The following is a 16262-nucleotide window of genomic DNA, read 5'->3' on the forward strand; positions in this document are numbered from 1 at the left end:
TCCCACAGCCTAAAAGACCATGGCCTGGCCCCTGAACCTTCACAATCCACATGTCGTGTTTTGACATGTTGTCATCCTCTTTTTGATTGGCTAGGTAGGTGGAAGAGCACAGTGGGGCTGGCACTCGCTGTGTGCCGTTTCTACGATGAGAACTCACGTGATCCGAGAGAAGGATAAAAAAACAAACAAAATCAAGGCTGGGAGGATAGAAACAGGGACCAAATGAAAGCAGGGAGAGAGACTTTTTTTTTTGTTGTTTTTTTTGCAGAGGAGGCATAGCAAGAAACAGCGTGATTTTGTAATGGGTCATGTCCCTTTACGAGGTGACGTAATTTCCAATAAAGAGCCTTAGGTCCTGCAAGGAACCGGGCCTGTGGCATTTCCAATATATTATGTGTTGAGTAGACAGGAGACATGGGCTACCAGGCGCTGTCTAGGCCCGACCTGGTGGACGGAGGACAGACCTGCTCCACGCAACATGTTAAACTGTCAAAGCCACCGTGCACTCGCATGAAAGAAACAGGGCCCTAATGCAAACAACCCATAAAACGGGTCCCCTTTTGCTAACTATAAACAGTTAGTTTTACACTCGAGTGCGACGGCTTTCAGAACTGTGAGGCGTTTTTGAGGAAACGCAGCGTGAGGTCGAAGCGGGAGTGGCGTCAGGAATGGAAAGAGATGCTTAGGGCCTAGTTAGTCGGAGTCTGGAGGCGGGAGAGCAGACGGGAGCTCATCCCAGCCACTCAGCCAGAGCCTGTGTGTGTGACATGCTCACAGGTGTTGATGGCGGGGAGTGGTGCTGCAGCGGCTTAGGGAGCAGCTGAGGTTTTGGCTGCGGAAAACGGGCCCTAATGAGTGATGCTCCACAGGCGCTGGTGTGCAGCCAGCCAGGAGGTTGAGAGAACGGAGCGCCCCTTTAACTGGAGCCATCTGAAAGGAGGAAATACCCACAGTACAGAGTCTGGCCGCCTGGCACTCTGACCGCTCTGCAGCCCTCAAGAAAGGCTCCCGCCGCGAGACAACCCCCCCCCCCCCCCCCCCCCCCCCCCCCCCCCCCCCCCCCCCCCCCCCCCCCAATCCCAGCCTGTGCAGCAGAGCAATAGCAGAGCTCACACGCAGGCCAAAGACAGACTGATTAGTCCTCGGAGCTTTGTGATTAGACTACATTGTTAACATTGGAACAGCACCGACTTTGACTGCCTTTTTCGTGGCTTATTGAAAACTTACAGAAACATATTGTATTTCCAGAATTTGTAAGCTTCAAAGGGGCTAACCAGCACACTCCCTAAGTGCAGCTGTCCTTCTCTTTGAGTGCTCCACAAGGCTACTGTTTGACAACAATAGGCAAGTGATAGCGATTACCTGATGCTCAAGCTATGCCTGTTGGATCATATACATTCCAGCTCCTGCAATAACTTCCCCAAACTGTTGCCAAAGACCGGAAAGAGGATATGCCAAAATGTTGAGTTATACAAGGCATTTAATGGTCCTGAAAATATCGTGTCACGTATTAAAAGTACTCAAATAGGACTTTCTCTACTGATGCTACTGGCAACAACTTTACTGAATTAACAAAATATTATGATCTTGAAATCTGTAACTCTTTGGCACAAGCTCAAACGAAACAAACGTCTCTTGCATCGGCCCATATTTGACGCTGATTAATTACACTAGAGCTCCTCGGCTACTTTAGAGTTAAGTGCGTTTTACCGTTTGCCAGTAAAAAAAAATCTTTTCCCTGTAAAACGCTCTTCCCGTGCAGTAACACGGTCAGCTACACAGAAATAAACCAAACACGATATTGTACATCTGCGGTCAACGTCCAAGGCGTCCCTCCACTGATGGCTCATGGGGTCGACCGAAGACAGTCGTCAGTCATGTCCGATGACACTGCAGGCCACCCTGTCAGCCAGCTGATGCTGGACTCACTGGGCTGTGTATACTCCTGCTGTGGCTGCCTGTTAATCACAGTATGAGGTTGGCTGATGCGCACGAGGGAAAGGCCAAGTGACGGTCAGGCGTGTCTTGGAATTCGGCATGGTGAAAGTTCAGACAGGTCTCCCAAACTTTTAACATTCACATTGGACACAAATTGGCCTCAACATTTTCTTCCACCTTGTAAAAGTGATACACTCCACATTTACCCACCCGTCTGCTCTGCGCTGACTTTCTCCAACAGACAAAACATGTTCAAGACCGGCGTTCTCAAACCTCTTGGTCGGGATTCCTTGTGTTACATACGATACGATCTCTTAACCAGGCGGCAACCTCCGGTCCTGAAAAGTGAAGCCAATGCGTAAGTGCCTTAAAATTGCATTCTCTCTAATGGCCATCAGGGGGCGACTCCTCTGGTTGCAAAAAGAAGTATAATTGTATGCAAGGGGCTATATTACTGGAGTTCCAGTGAAGCCAGCAGATATCCAGGTCCAAAGCTTCCTTTGCTGTGTGCTGCTCATTGTTTACAGTCCTTTTAGCAACTTTAGATGCGAGACTGGGGTTGGAGCTAAGAGACAACATGTGCTGCCGGAGTGTTTCAAAAGTAACCAGTTGACAAACTCATTTTAGACCAATAAAAAGCAAAATTATCACAAAAAGATAGGTCATTTTGCTCTCCGCACCGTTAACCTGTATTCAACCAAAGCCCGCTGGAACGGGATTGGTCGATGCTACTCGGACTACAAACGGAAACCAGAACGTTTCCGATGCCAAAAAAATCTTGTCCTGTTGCCTACAGGTTCTACATATGAATGCAAATTTTTTTGAACAATTACTTTTGGAAAATGTATTAATGAACTCTCTTGCCGAGAGTGAGATGAAGGATGATACCATCTGTGCATTAAATACACATTTTAGAAACAGACATGAAAGTTGTATTGGGTCCTCTAATCTAATTCTCTGCAAATTTCCCCGCTGTGGGACTAATAATTATCTTATATTAACCCTCGACAAAAAAAGCAAATAAGCATAATCATTGAAGATTACTTCAAGTGGGCCATATATTCATTTTTTCCTGTATAATTGTATCTCCCCAGGCCTCTAACTATGAAAGCAGTAGAGCAATGTGAAAAAGGGCAGGTCCTAAGTAAATATGGCTTTAATTGAGGTGGTCACAAGATTTAGATCATATGTTTATTACGGAACCAAAATGAACTACATATAAATAGCACACAAAGACAGGGGCAAAATTAGATTTTAAAATGACTTTAATTGGATATAAAATGAATAAAAGGACAACAAAGACTACACAGAGCAGTGACAGAGGTGTACTGGTTCTGTGCTCAAAATAAATGATGTGATGAACAACAGAGTTGTCTCCGGGCAAAGAGTCCTCCCTAAATTGCATTTGTCTGTTCACAAGGAAGTCTCTTTTTCTACTTTCACGGGGGACGTCTGATTATTTCCAAATAGCAATATTCCTGTCTCTGTCTTTCTTTCTTTTCCTGATTGGCCTGGCGGCGCCAACGCTGGAGCTGCACCAACACAAAGGTCTCCAGCAGCACCTCGTCTCTAATGACGGGAGGACATTAGGGACCGGCCTCTTCTCTCGTTCACCTCTCACCACATTTAACAAGTCGCCCTCTTCGTCTGTTCCCACCCTCTCTCCACCACCCACGTCCCCCAGCTTTTCCATTTCCATCTTCCACTCAACATCTATCTTCATCTCGGTCCGCTCTTTTCACCCACGTGTTCGTCTTCGCTCCCTTTCCCCAAAAAAAAGAGGAAAAAAGAACGTCCCACCACTCACTCCTCTCCTCTCCTCTCCCTCCTGGCTCTTCATTACCCCTCGCTTTGCCCGCTTGCCTGTTTTTTAGCTGCTACCTCAGCTCTCTCGTCACCCTGAGACAGGGGAGGGAAAGAACAAAGGGCCCCTGATGTCTTTCTGGAGAGGTTATACGGCGAAAGTCAAACTGTATTACGGCTCCCCGAGCATTAGTGAGTGAGGCAGCGCCAAAAACCTGGACGGCCTCTCAGACCGCGCTTTCAAAATAACAATTACGCTGTTGGAGATGAAGCGAGGGAGACAGAGGAGCAAGGAGGTGAAGGGAGGAAGAAAAGAGAGGGTAGATCTGTGTTTTTTATTTATTTTCAGCACGCTGAACGTCTTGAAAGAGTAGAACCAGCTGCTATCTCCGGGGCGAGTGGAAGGGGGAGCGGAGGCAACGCGATCGGTCTGGCAGAGCGGATTTTGCCAGCTCAAGGGTATTTAGAGGCCTTTATCTAGTAAACGGGTCAAGGTGGGGCCAACGTATCCTCACCTGAACCAGGCGAAAGACGGCTTTCACATTTGCTTTTTCAAGTGATTGTTTGGGCGTTATTGCTTTTATTTTGATCGCGGATAGAGAGGTGACATGAGGGAAGAAAGAGGAGGAATGACACGCCGCATTGTCCCTGACCGAACTTGAACCCGCAATGTTGTTATTACTGTATATAATCAGCGTCCAACACCCCAAGGCCACATTACTAACCAGGCAAAGTGGGGCCCCAGACATGAGAATGTCCATTGATTTTTTGGTGACGTAATTGCTATTTTCTTGGTGAATTTGCACAACATCAATGAGATATCAACTAAAGTGTTTCCTAATGTTGTGGCCTTGTCTTGCAGAGAGGGCTTTGGGTATTCTTTAAACGCTCCGGGAGGGCAATATGGTTTCCAAGCAGTGGTGGATACGACCAATACATATCATACAATAGATGCACAAGACATAAATGCATGCAACATACGGTAGATGTCATCATATTAATATTGAAATGAGCTATAAAAGCACCAAGAGTCAGTCAGTCCTTTGTTAAAGTGTGTGTGATAAAGCGTTCTTGGCATACTCTCCAAATGGAAATCATTAGAAAGCAAAAGGACGACTCAGACTTAGGATCTTGCAACTGTCGCGTAGATGATAACGTAACAACATCAATAATGTGAAAGCTGAGAGGGGGGGGGGGGCAGTAGTACGCATGCCTGGTATGACGCAATCATAACTTCTATGAAACCCCAGGTTGTTTCGTTTGTACTGCGCTGCAGGGTGTTTGCTGCCGATGTGGAGCTTTAATCAGCTACTCTGAATTACGTGTTCTGTATGTGTTTCCACTTGGTGCAAAATCTCTAGAAAACAAAAGGCTTCCAATTGGTCAATACAGGGGTTGCATCTACAACCATAAAACTGTAAGCACTGCACTAACCAACTCAGCTCACCAGCCTTGAAATGTGATGTCGTTAACATGGCTTCCTATGTTAAATAACGACCTGCAGTTTTAAAGCATACACTGTATCAGCCGGTCAAGAGGAGCTGGGGTTATTCCAGTTCATGGTAATATGATTTTTTTCTCTCTCTAAGATATGTTTTGTGGTCACATGTGCTTACTCAGCTTTTCTGGAAACACATAAAAGCTCCTGGAGAGTGCCTCGATGATTCCCCGACAGGAGCCATGTGTCGCCTTGCAGAACTGCAACCAAAACAAACAAAATGTGTTTTAAGTCATGTAGCTGTAGACGTTGTCATTGGTTTGCCCCAGAAAGCACCATGGCTATAAATCTTGAGTTACTTCTATATTTGGCGAGCGTCCGTCCACTCCAAAGAAAGCACTGGCACTAAGCGATTGCCACTTGAAATACATACTGTACACAGTATTTGAAAACCACAATTGCAGGTTTATGTCCATAAGAAGCTCAAGCAATGATATCGTTGTATAAAAGAAATATTCCCAGCAGTATCAGGTTTTGTTTGCCGAGACTCATTTAGAACAGATTTTGATTAATTTTCCTGTCGTGAACATATTGCATCCAGCGTTTAGGACAATTTGACACATTTCATTATCTCCATTTTTCTGGTCAGACCAAACAAACCAAGATTGCTTCATTTTGATGGATAACACAGTGATGATCTCTCTGCCATGCCTTTCCTGTCCGTCTGTCTTACAAATAAAGCAGTAATGCCAAAGAACAAATCTTTAAAAAAAAACACAACACAGTGATTGGTTAATGTGGAGATATTTCTCATGCTGTGTGTGCATTAGGAATAACTAGGTTTGGTTTTCTTTGGCACTAATGTCTCTGCTTCCGTTATCGCTCTTTACAGTTTGAGTTTCCATTGGCCTCTTTAGCTAGTGCCTAATTAAACAATCAATAAACCAGGCAATTACTTGTAACGGCGGAATGCCCTCATTGTTGTCAGTCAGATTAGAAAAAGGGGAAAGCAAAGATAACCTTGTCAGCCGTGACCTATAGAGCTCCTTTGAAGGAAGTCATACGGCGGGACTTGAAGCTTCTTGTCCATCACAAAGCTGAATCCCGCTCTTTTCCGTGCCTAAAAACACAGAGGATTATGGGAAATGACAGGCAGGATCCTGGAGCTTTTTTACAACCAAGGGGATGTGGTCATGGCCTCTTGTTAGCGTCCCTTTTACTGTTCTCTATTTTAGAACCCGGTGTCGCCCGTTTCCTTGTCTCTTGCTTCGACCGCACGGCCACGAGGCGCACTGAACCAGATTTGACGCAAAGCCTGTACAAACATCAGACCTCTTTGGAGGATGTGAAGCCATGCATGAAAGCAGGGGTTAAAGAAAAATACAGGAGATACGCTCTCCAGCTCCTTTCATACCAGGAACAGGAACAGTAGTCGGCACGTCCCCCCCCTCATCATCACTACTTGCTACTCACGCACAGCTTTTGTGTGTGTTTACTCTGAGTGTTAATGGAGTGTTGTGGAGATTTGGACACACTTGCGAACGGATGCAATCACGATGTCCATGTGTACAGAGGCCGGGTCGGTACCTTTTCTCAGTGTGTCATCAGCGGGGTTTCCGTGCAGTTCAATCAGCGACTGAACTCAAGCATTGGAGAAAAAGCACGGCGAGCAGTTGTGTTTATTATGCCGTATTAAGTTTGAGTCAGAGGACATCTAAAGAGCGAGCAGGTGCTTCTTGAGCTGGGAGCTTATTTGTTTTACTTTGTGAAAGGCCCAGGCTGGGGAGGACGTTTCATTTACTCCCTGTTAACGAACAGCAATTGGGCTCCCTAATGAGGCCGCGGGTTAGATGTATTAAGACCCTTGTTTATCCTGCTTTCCTTCCCTTTTCTTTTTCCTCTACTGCGCTTTGTTCTTCACTGCTTCACAGTCGGGGAAACTGGGACACACGCAGATGCACATATACTTTACGTCTGTCTGTGTCTGAGTTCCACTTGCCTTCAGCCCCCCCCCCCCCCCCCCCCCAGCCCCAGGCAGATTCTCAATGCTTCTTAATTTAGAGGAGACAGCTTTCCCCCTTGTTCCAAATAAAATACCTGAAATGGGGGGGGGGGGGGGGCAAACTCATAAATCCGCTCCTCTAACAACAACAACATCCAGAGGCATCTCTCTTGATGCTAGAGATGAGCTACTACTTCTCCTCACTCCCTGGGGGATCCTTGGTGATTGATTTACACGCAGGCTCAGTCCAACTTAACCCAACGGTTTAGGAGACAAAGTAGTTCCACCTGCTGTGCCGCTAGGCACGCCAGGCTGAAAGGGATAGGTCTCCGCGCCACTGGCGCTCCTGACGGACAGTGTGCCAGACGAAGCAAGTACCAGAGGAAATCAGTGGTTTTCATCGGGCCATGAGACACCTTTTCTCTCGGGTCAGCCTCAGGACATCGTAGGTGGGCAGCTGCTAGAACAATAAGGACACACATTTGTTCTTTAAGAGGGAAGGGATTTAATCACCGACTGAAAAGACGTCATGTATCTGGGAGAATGCTTGGTATCACCAGGGGCGTTTCTAGGATTCAAAGAAAGGGGGGGCTTAGCCCCAAGGGGAGTGGCATGTTTGCGCGCACAGTGCGCGGCAATTTTTTTTGGGGCCCATTTGGGGCCGTGGATATCCATTGTTTCAGACAGTGCATAGATTGGTTCAATCAGAAAGAGTGTGATTTTGCTCTGTAGTTTTGCTTGCATTCAGTATATGACAACACAAGAGACAGAATTTCAGGGTCATAGTGAAATTTGACAACACAAATATGAACTTTTCTCAAACAAAGAGAGAAATAATTTTCCTGCTTGTAAAGGAAAGACGGATAAACTAGCTTTCATATCCGCGTCACTCCCAAATCCTAATTCTTAAAGGGACCGCACACAATGGATGGAGAATGGACCTGACAGTGTCAACTTTATATCGTTAAGTATGATGATGGGCTGTTGGATTGTAATTTGAAGGGGGAGAAAACATACAAACCAGAACGCATACACAGATGTAGCATGTTAGATTTATAAATAACTTGTCCATGTGAGAAACAATAGTTTAATTTAATGACATCACCAAAAAAAAAAGAAATGTTTTTTTTTTTTTTATATCCAATAATGCCAAATTATTTGGGGGGGCTGAAGAACATTTTAGGGGGGCTTCAGCCCCCCTAAAATAGGCCTAACGATGCCCCTGGGTATCACACAAGCTGCCTTCCATTTAGCATTGCCTTTATCGTACTTGCAAATGATTCTCATTATATGCCACCATGTAAAGTTGCTGTCCTCATCCACTTTAAATGGATATTTCGGGAAATGTTGTGCTCATTTTACATGTGAAAGAGAGATTATAGGTATTGCTATTTGAACATTCAGATGTCTGCATTGGTGGCTTTTATTTACCTTTGCCTTTCCATGTCAAGAATAAGGCTTATTAACTTTGAACTGAGTAAACTCATATTCTGTGTCTAAACAGAGAGTATCCACACAAATAGACAGTGTTCACCAGCCAATGTTTGTCTGCAGGACACTGCCAAACCAGTACTGAGAGAGGAAATAGGCTCTCAAATACGCGGTCATGTGGACACTCCAAAAGGAAAGCAAACAGGGATTTTTATTATTATGACAACGTTTAACTTGACATTTTAGAATTTCTGGGCTTGCAAGTCCAAACACCTGCACGTCCAAAGTTAGACTTCACACAGGTAGATTGCAATTGCTGTTAGTGCACATATATTTATAATTTTTATATATTTGTATTTGTATTCCTAACATATATTTTCCACCCACCCTGCATTTGACTGTACACATTGTATGTGCATGTAACAAATCAATCCATGAATCAATATGCTACTTTCCAAACAGTCTAAAAAAAAGAAAAGAAACACAGTACAACACAGTAAAGGTAGAGTTTCTGTGTTGCATTGCACCACATTGCACGTGTTAAGTTACACCTAGTGGGTTATTAAATAACTCATGTTAGTTATACGGTTTCGTTTACATTTAGATATTTCAAAGTTTGGCTTTGGTCATTTTTGACCCAACTCGCTTTCCGTTTTATTTGGTTGTATCGTAGCAACAGCCAATGGAGGCGGATGAAGCTGTGTGGATGTGTGGTTTCCATGGATACCTATGAGGGCAAACTGTCGGTAAAAGTTTTGAAATAGAAAAGAAGCTCGAAAATACTCTGTAAGTTTGCTCTAATGTAGATGTGTAAACGTATCAAATCATGGTAGAAACATGTACTGCGTGTGTTATTGACGAGGGGAAGTGGTAACGGGTTGTAGTAACGTTAGCTGGAGGCTGTTTATCAGCTGTGCTAACGGGGCTAAAGCGTAAAGCTAACAGCTATAACGTAAACTAACAGTTGGCTATAACGCTAAACGTTGACATTAACGTAAACAGGGACTTAATGTGCGCAAATATTCAAACACTATAACTAGAAAAACGTGAAGTTAATTTAAAGTAAATACGTTACTGTCAACTCCCAACATTAAAATGTTCACCATGAACATAACGTTATCATAGCTAACTTTAGTTTTTATTTATTTATTTCATATTTACGCTTTAAATGCAGAGTGTAGCCCTTCTATATACCGTTACCAGCTCTCTCAACACACAGGTGTGCTGTGAGAAAACACCTGTCTCACAACAGTTACTTAAAGGTAAAAGCCCGGGTGAAATAGGGTGATAGGGTTATAGTTTTGTTAGAATATGCTTGACTGACAAGCCCTAAGGATTTAGGATATTCTATTTTTGAGTTTCTAAACCTTTTCATGGCTCTTTGACCCATTTTGAAGATCTTAAACCATAGCAGCGTTTAAGTTGTCACATAAATATTAGTACGACATGCTATTAAAGGCCATTTCTTAATGGTATATAAGCATACATTACACACATGTTAAGCACAGCTTGTTTCATTTTTGACAGAAAATGTAATAGTTCTGCTATAAATCATTCTTTTTTTTATTATGAATTCATCTGACAATTATTTTCTCAATTCATCATTTGAGCTACTGAAGATTCCTACTACTTCAGTCCAAACCCCCAAAATGATTCAATTCACTAAGAGAAAAGAAAAATGGCAAATCCTCAAGCTTGAGAAGCATTATCAAAGTAGTTGCAGATTCATTTCATGTCGGTCTGTGAAGCAATTCATTTACTAATCGTTTCAGCTTTGAAAATATATCAAACAAATGCCTTTTTTCTTAGTATCTCCACATGGGACCCCGAGCACAAAATTTATCAAAAGTGTAAGGTTAAGAAGCATCAGCCACACACTGTTTAAGATGTTTGTAATATTTACTTTCAGAATATCCCAGCCGGTGCCATGGGGTCATCACTGACGAGGGCGGCCCAGTGGACCAGCTCTGGCAAACTTGAGCTCACGCCAATGAACGAGTCCTTGTTGAAAGAGGTCCTGCGCTTTGTGGAGGAGTTCAGCTCCCGACACCCACAGGAGGCCGAGCACGTGTTCGAGGAGCCTCTCCGGTGGAGTACCACTTTAGTGGCATCTGATTTCAAAACCGACTATGACATCAGGTTGGTCTAATCATGAGGCCGGCAGCTGGTTGGCCGCTGCTTTCGGTATTACGTGCCTGTGCAGGATATGCTGTCACCATGGTGTCCAAATGTATTTTACCTTGGCTTTACTCAAAGCAGTAGACTATAATTAATTTGTTTTTCAGCTTCAGTTAGACTGAGTACATTCCTTTTTATTTCATCAGAAGTTCTGGTCGACTTTCAGTGTGTGCGTTGCATCCCGTAGCTTGGAAGCGGAGAAGTACAAAAACTTAATCTAGTATGAAAAAGTAATAATATGGATAAAAGTTTTTTTTGTTTGTTTGTTTCAGTGACTTGGATGTACAGTCCCACGAGAAAGACAGCGAAGGGCGTCCATTGTTGCAGCTCTCCCCTGCTACTGTTTATGTGCGCAGCTTCAGCCAGCTCTCTAGACTCGTTCATCTGGCAGATGATAAGAAGCTGGAGGAGGTTCAAGCATGTCTCGAAAGTAAGCACGATGACCACAGGAGGTGATTTGAATCCAATTTGCATCCTAAGTAGTCCAGCCAGCAACATACCTCCATAACCCACAGACTTCATTTATTTGTCTACAACCACGCAATTATGCTGCCATTGGTGACTCTTTACATATATGCATTTAGTTTAGGGCTGCTGCCAAAAAAAAGATAAGTTAATGACGGGAATACATGATTAATGTAGTAAAAAACATTTAAAAAAGAGGAAAAACACAGCTCATATGAGGCCTACTGAATTGTAGGTCTCATTCTTGGGTGATCGGCCTCTGAATCTGAAGATTCGCTATGGCTAACCTCTTTCATTACTCAGAAAATAGAGACCCCGTGGTTAAGATTCTTGGCCCCAGCTTTGCCAGCGTCCTGGAGAAACATGATGCCCACACAGATGTGCTAAGTCTGGAAGACAAAGAGGAGGATCAAGGCAAGGTCAAGCTGTTCCTCCTGCTCCAAAATATGGACAACCAGCTCCTCAGCAAGTGCCTCAAAGAGATAGACGGGTAGGTGCTTCTTCCTTCTCCATCATCTATCCATCCTCCACGGCTGTCCCCACTTCCACTCAAGACCTAACCAGTTTCCCAGCAACATGTGCTTGTTTTTGATTGGAAGAAGCAGCGGGTTTAGACAAAAAGGGAAACCGTGAATGAATGAGACAAATTGGACGTTTGTTTTGTTTTGTTTTTCTGCACTTTCATCATAGACGAGTCGGGCTGGACCCCGGCACGGTGAAGAATGAAGTGGAGCTGTTGAAGCGGCTCTGCAGCGGGGGGGAAAAGAGGGTGTTGAAGTCGGTTCGATACACATCAGGTTTGAATTATCTCCCCACATTTCACTGCGCTGCAACGAAAGCCGTTGCTATTAACGCTAATGCTGGATATTCCAAAGCATAAAAAAAAAAAAAGGTCTGTGTTCTGCCGCCGCAGAAGTCATTATGTCTTGTCAGATTCCAGTTTACCAAGTCGTTAGTCAGTGCACGTATTCATTGAGGCCTCACAAAGCATGTGCACACCAAGTGGTGGAAGCAAGTCCCCATTTCTCATGTTGAATTCTATGAAGTCGATGAAAATACTCTCCCAACCAGCCGTAAAATATGATAGTTTCACTACTAAGTGAAACTACCTCTCAGACCTGTGCTCATCGTTGTGCCACGTCATCCTCTTTAGCGGCCCAGGCACTTGTGATGATTTCTCTGTTTTGCTCCACTGTTTTTCTCTGTTTCCTTCTTCCTTTGGAGACAGACGTGTTGTTGCTGTCAGGCTACATTACATTTACATAAAGGTTTCTGCGAGATTATTCCAAACTGCCATCTTTTTTTTTTCCCTTGCTTTTCTTTTAGATTATGTGTTTTCAAACGGCTGCCGCGCCCCTCCGTGGAGACAGGCCCTTAATGAGATTTGTTACCTTGTGATCGAGCCCTGCGACACTGAGACCCTCTACATCACCTGCAGCACAGCTGGAGTCTTTCTCAACGGGGTAAGATGAGGAAGATGAAGCACTGTGGACTGTGGATCAGCTGCAACAGTCAACCCGATATTGCGTCCTATTTCTGTGTGAGGAGATGTTCATGGAGGTTACCTTCTGGAAAGTAATTTCTGATCCATCACTGTACAGTCAGTCAGTCATAGTTTGGCTGTTTTAAAGTGGGGTTATACGAGGTACTTATCCATAGTCAGTGTTATAACCTGCAGTAGATTAAACTATATTAGTTTATATTACATGTTTCCAAAACTAGCAAAATAAAAAAAACAAGAAATAAAATACATTTAGGAGCAAAGGCATTCCCCAAGAGTTTTATTGTCCACATCCTTAAAAACTGACTTGAGTTCACGAAGAGTAATCACTTATGACATTTGTAAGTCCTCCTTTACATTGTTCCAGCTGGATGCGGTGTTTAAACAAAGTGCAGTGGGTCTGCAAGACAACCACACCCAGTAATATCATGTAGAGCGTCCAACATCTTCAGCCACTGGGCCTGTGCAGTCACTAAGAGCAGATCACCAATAACGTTACAAAAGTTGAAGAATAGTTTGCCGATACAAAATAAGCCATCACTAGACAACAACAAAGTCTAAGTTATTTATGTTTTCTGATGCTGTTAAAAGTCTCTTAATATAATCTCTGTGTAAGGCTTGTGTTTCTACTCATGATCAGGGGACAAACTCAAACTATTATGTTCATAAATACGTATACCTTCAATTTGTAGGGTAAAAAGAAAATCTCCTATCTGGCATTTAGGTGCCCCCCCCCCCAAAAAAAGTGTGCCATTGCATACGGAGCTTCCAAATACTTGCCAAACTCCAGGAATCTCTCTGAATGTGTTTGCAATCATCTCTAAGAGAGGATTTTGCGTGCTGCAGCACCTTTCACTCTCTTCCCTGACATTGCTGACAAGCCGTAGGCCTCCTGCCTCTTGTTTCTCCACCTGGAAATGGTTCAGCCGAGGTGAAAAAACTACAACCTCAAACCCGAAACGGGTGACATTGATGCAAATGAAACCTCAAAGAGCAGCAGTGTCTTAAACCTAATTCGGCGGTTTACATGGTTTTTACACTTCCTCGCTAAAGGCTGCCTGGAGATACTCCGAGCTTTCTAACCCTCAGCTATTCCAGCCGACATGTGGGTAAATTATAATTGTGGTTTTTAGAATTAATGAAGCTGTTTTTCACTGTGTTTTCACAGGGCATAAAACAGGAGGGGGAGGAGAGCGGCTACGAGCGAGCGAGTGATACGTACGAGGACCTGGGAACTCTTCTGAAGAGCACATCTCCACATTTTGCCGGGAACACAAACGAGCAGGTACAGTGGAACACGAGGGCAGATGCAATTAACATCAACGCATTAAGGCCTCTTTTTTTTTTTCGTAGCCTTGAGTTTTAGCTCCCATAGCCGGGAACACGTGGGTGTTGAAATGCGTCTTTGTCCCACGAACGAGGTCCTTCTCTCCGAAACCTGTGATTTGATCGCTGACGGCGTGTGACTCACATGCGTAAACAGAGTGAGGATTGTGTAATCAGTGTCTGTGCTGCTCCACGCTAGTGAGCTAGTGTCTGGTTGTCACTGTGCTGAAAAGTTTCTGAAGCCGACCTCCTCCTTGTTCCAACATCAAAACAGCACGCCGTCACCCCCCACCCCCCACCCCACACACGCATGCACAGACAAACAGACACCCGCGCTCATTTCCAGACACTGCAAAACGCGTGATTTATTCAGTAGTGCTATTTCCTGCTTTAGTAATTTGACGACATAACAAATCGCCTCAATAATAGATTCCAGCTGTGCTCCAGAAATCTGTTAATCATTTAAAAATCTGATCTCTTTTTTTTTTTTTTTTTTTTTTTCTTCGCTCACGCTGATTTTTGTTGGAAAATGTGGCATCATCGAAACATCTACGGACCACCTTCCGCTCGCTGCCCGCTTCGTATCGATCTCGTGTCTTTAAAGAATCGTAGTATAGATTTTTTGTTTTCCATTTGCTATCATGTCATTCTCAATGAAATATAGAGTAATTATGATTCAGAAGGTGTAAAATGTAATCTGGCTCTCAAAGAAAGAATCGACAGTATAACTGTCTGATTCATAGAATTTACTGATGTCAACTGGATTGACACGGAGATGCATTTTTCTCAATGCTTTTTCAAAACCAGAAGATTTCACAGAAGTATTCTGTAAGTAGAAATGCCTTCAGTACAGAAGACAACAGAAATGCTTTTTACAAAACAAAACTGCTTATTGAATTGTCCCAAGGATTCATTTATACAATCACTGCTGTACATTGATGTAAGTTGTCTTTAACAGCCATTCATTTGCATTACTTTCTTTGAACATCTATATCTGCATTATAGATGGTCAGGTGGTCCAGACTTCAATGTCTCATCAACTATTGGATGGATTGCCATTCGTTTTAACACATATTCATGGTCCCCAGAGGATTAAATCCTATTGCCTTTGGTGATTTCCTGGCTTTTCATCGAACGCCACCTGCAAGTTTTCACTTATCCAGTGATACCGTATATATCTCAACATTTACCAGGTGGATTTGACCACATGTCATGTTCCCCTCAGGAGGAGTTATGACTTTATTGACCCCCCGACTTTCCATGCAGTGCCATATTTATGGTATTATAACGTTTTAATTTGTCCTGTACTTTGATTTCTACGGGAACCCTGAGAGGCAAGTGAACAAAAAGTTTTGCTCGGATCATTTTTCTGAGTTGCTTTTTTTCCATCTGTGAAAGCAGTTTAAAAAACAACCTTTTGACAGATTGTTTGAAAATTTTTTCTTCCAGGTGAGTTTTTTTTATTTCTCCATGCACGCTAAACACAAGGTATTAAGAAACATTACAAGACAATATTGTGTGTTACCAGGTTATGTAAATTAAAACTGAACGCAAACATGATTTATTTTTAAAACTATTTAGAGCACGAGGTTGTGACGCACTTCAGCCTCTTGTGGCCGAAATGAGTATTGCAACAACAAACACTATACACATTTTTTTTCACCTGCTTCACAGATGATTTCTTTTGTTGAGGAACTTATTTTGAAACATATCTTGGCCAAAGCATTTTTGCACCTGTTCTTAAGTAATAAACACAGGAGAGAAAACAATTTCGATCAGACTCGTTTGTCTGACTTGCCTGTCAAGACTTCGTAGATTTATGACCAAATACCTGCAAAAGTAAAGACATTCCCATCAGCCACCGGAACATTTGATCTGCTAAACATCAGAATTTAGCTTAAAGCACTGCTAACGTGGAGGCTGTGTCCGAAATCACTTCTTATTCACTGTATGGTGCACGACATTTACCCTCCAAGCACCATATGGAAAGAAAATAAAGTAGTGTGCATGGCATGTATGTGGCAGGTTGATCATACAAAATGAGGAAAGCTGTGCATTATGCAGCTTTAATTTAGTCTGAAATGCAGCACAAAGCTGTTGCTTTAGTGTTATATTGAGCATTGGCTCAGATGTAGTGTTACATGTAGTGCTTTAAGTGGTCGCAAGACTTCAAAAGCTTT

At 43.4% G+C, this 16262-nt stretch overlaps 1 protein-coding gene across 1 annotated transcript in view; it reads left to right on the forward strand.

Moving 5' to 3' along the window:
* Positions 1-9309: 9309 nt before the first annotated feature.
* The window catches only part of odad2 (outer dynein arm docking complex subunit 2), a 40348-nt gene continuing 33395 nt past the window's right edge, over positions 9310-16262 (forward strand). The window contains exons 1-7 of the mRNA XM_031872420.1: positions 9310-9398; positions 10522-10751; positions 11063-11220; positions 11559-11745; positions 11946-12052; positions 12582-12718; positions 13925-14041. Of these exons, the coding sequence (XP_031728280.1) occupies positions 10540-10751; positions 11063-11220; positions 11559-11745; positions 11946-12052; positions 12582-12718; positions 13925-14041 (918 nt within the window). The 5' untranslated portion in view covers positions 9310-9398; positions 10522-10539. The remainder of the gene's footprint in view (positions 9399-10521; positions 10752-11062; positions 11221-11558; positions 11746-11945; positions 12053-12581; positions 12719-13924; positions 14042-16262) is intronic.

Source organism: Anarrhichthys ocellatus, unplaced genomic scaffold (assembly GCF_004355925.1).
Source record: "Anarrhichthys ocellatus isolate YVR2014 unplaced genomic scaffold, GSC_Weel_1.0 scaffold63, whole genome shotgun sequence".
In the NCBI taxonomy this organism is placed as follows: Eukaryota; Metazoa; Chordata; class Actinopteri; order Perciformes; family Anarhichadidae; genus Anarrhichthys; species Anarrhichthys ocellatus.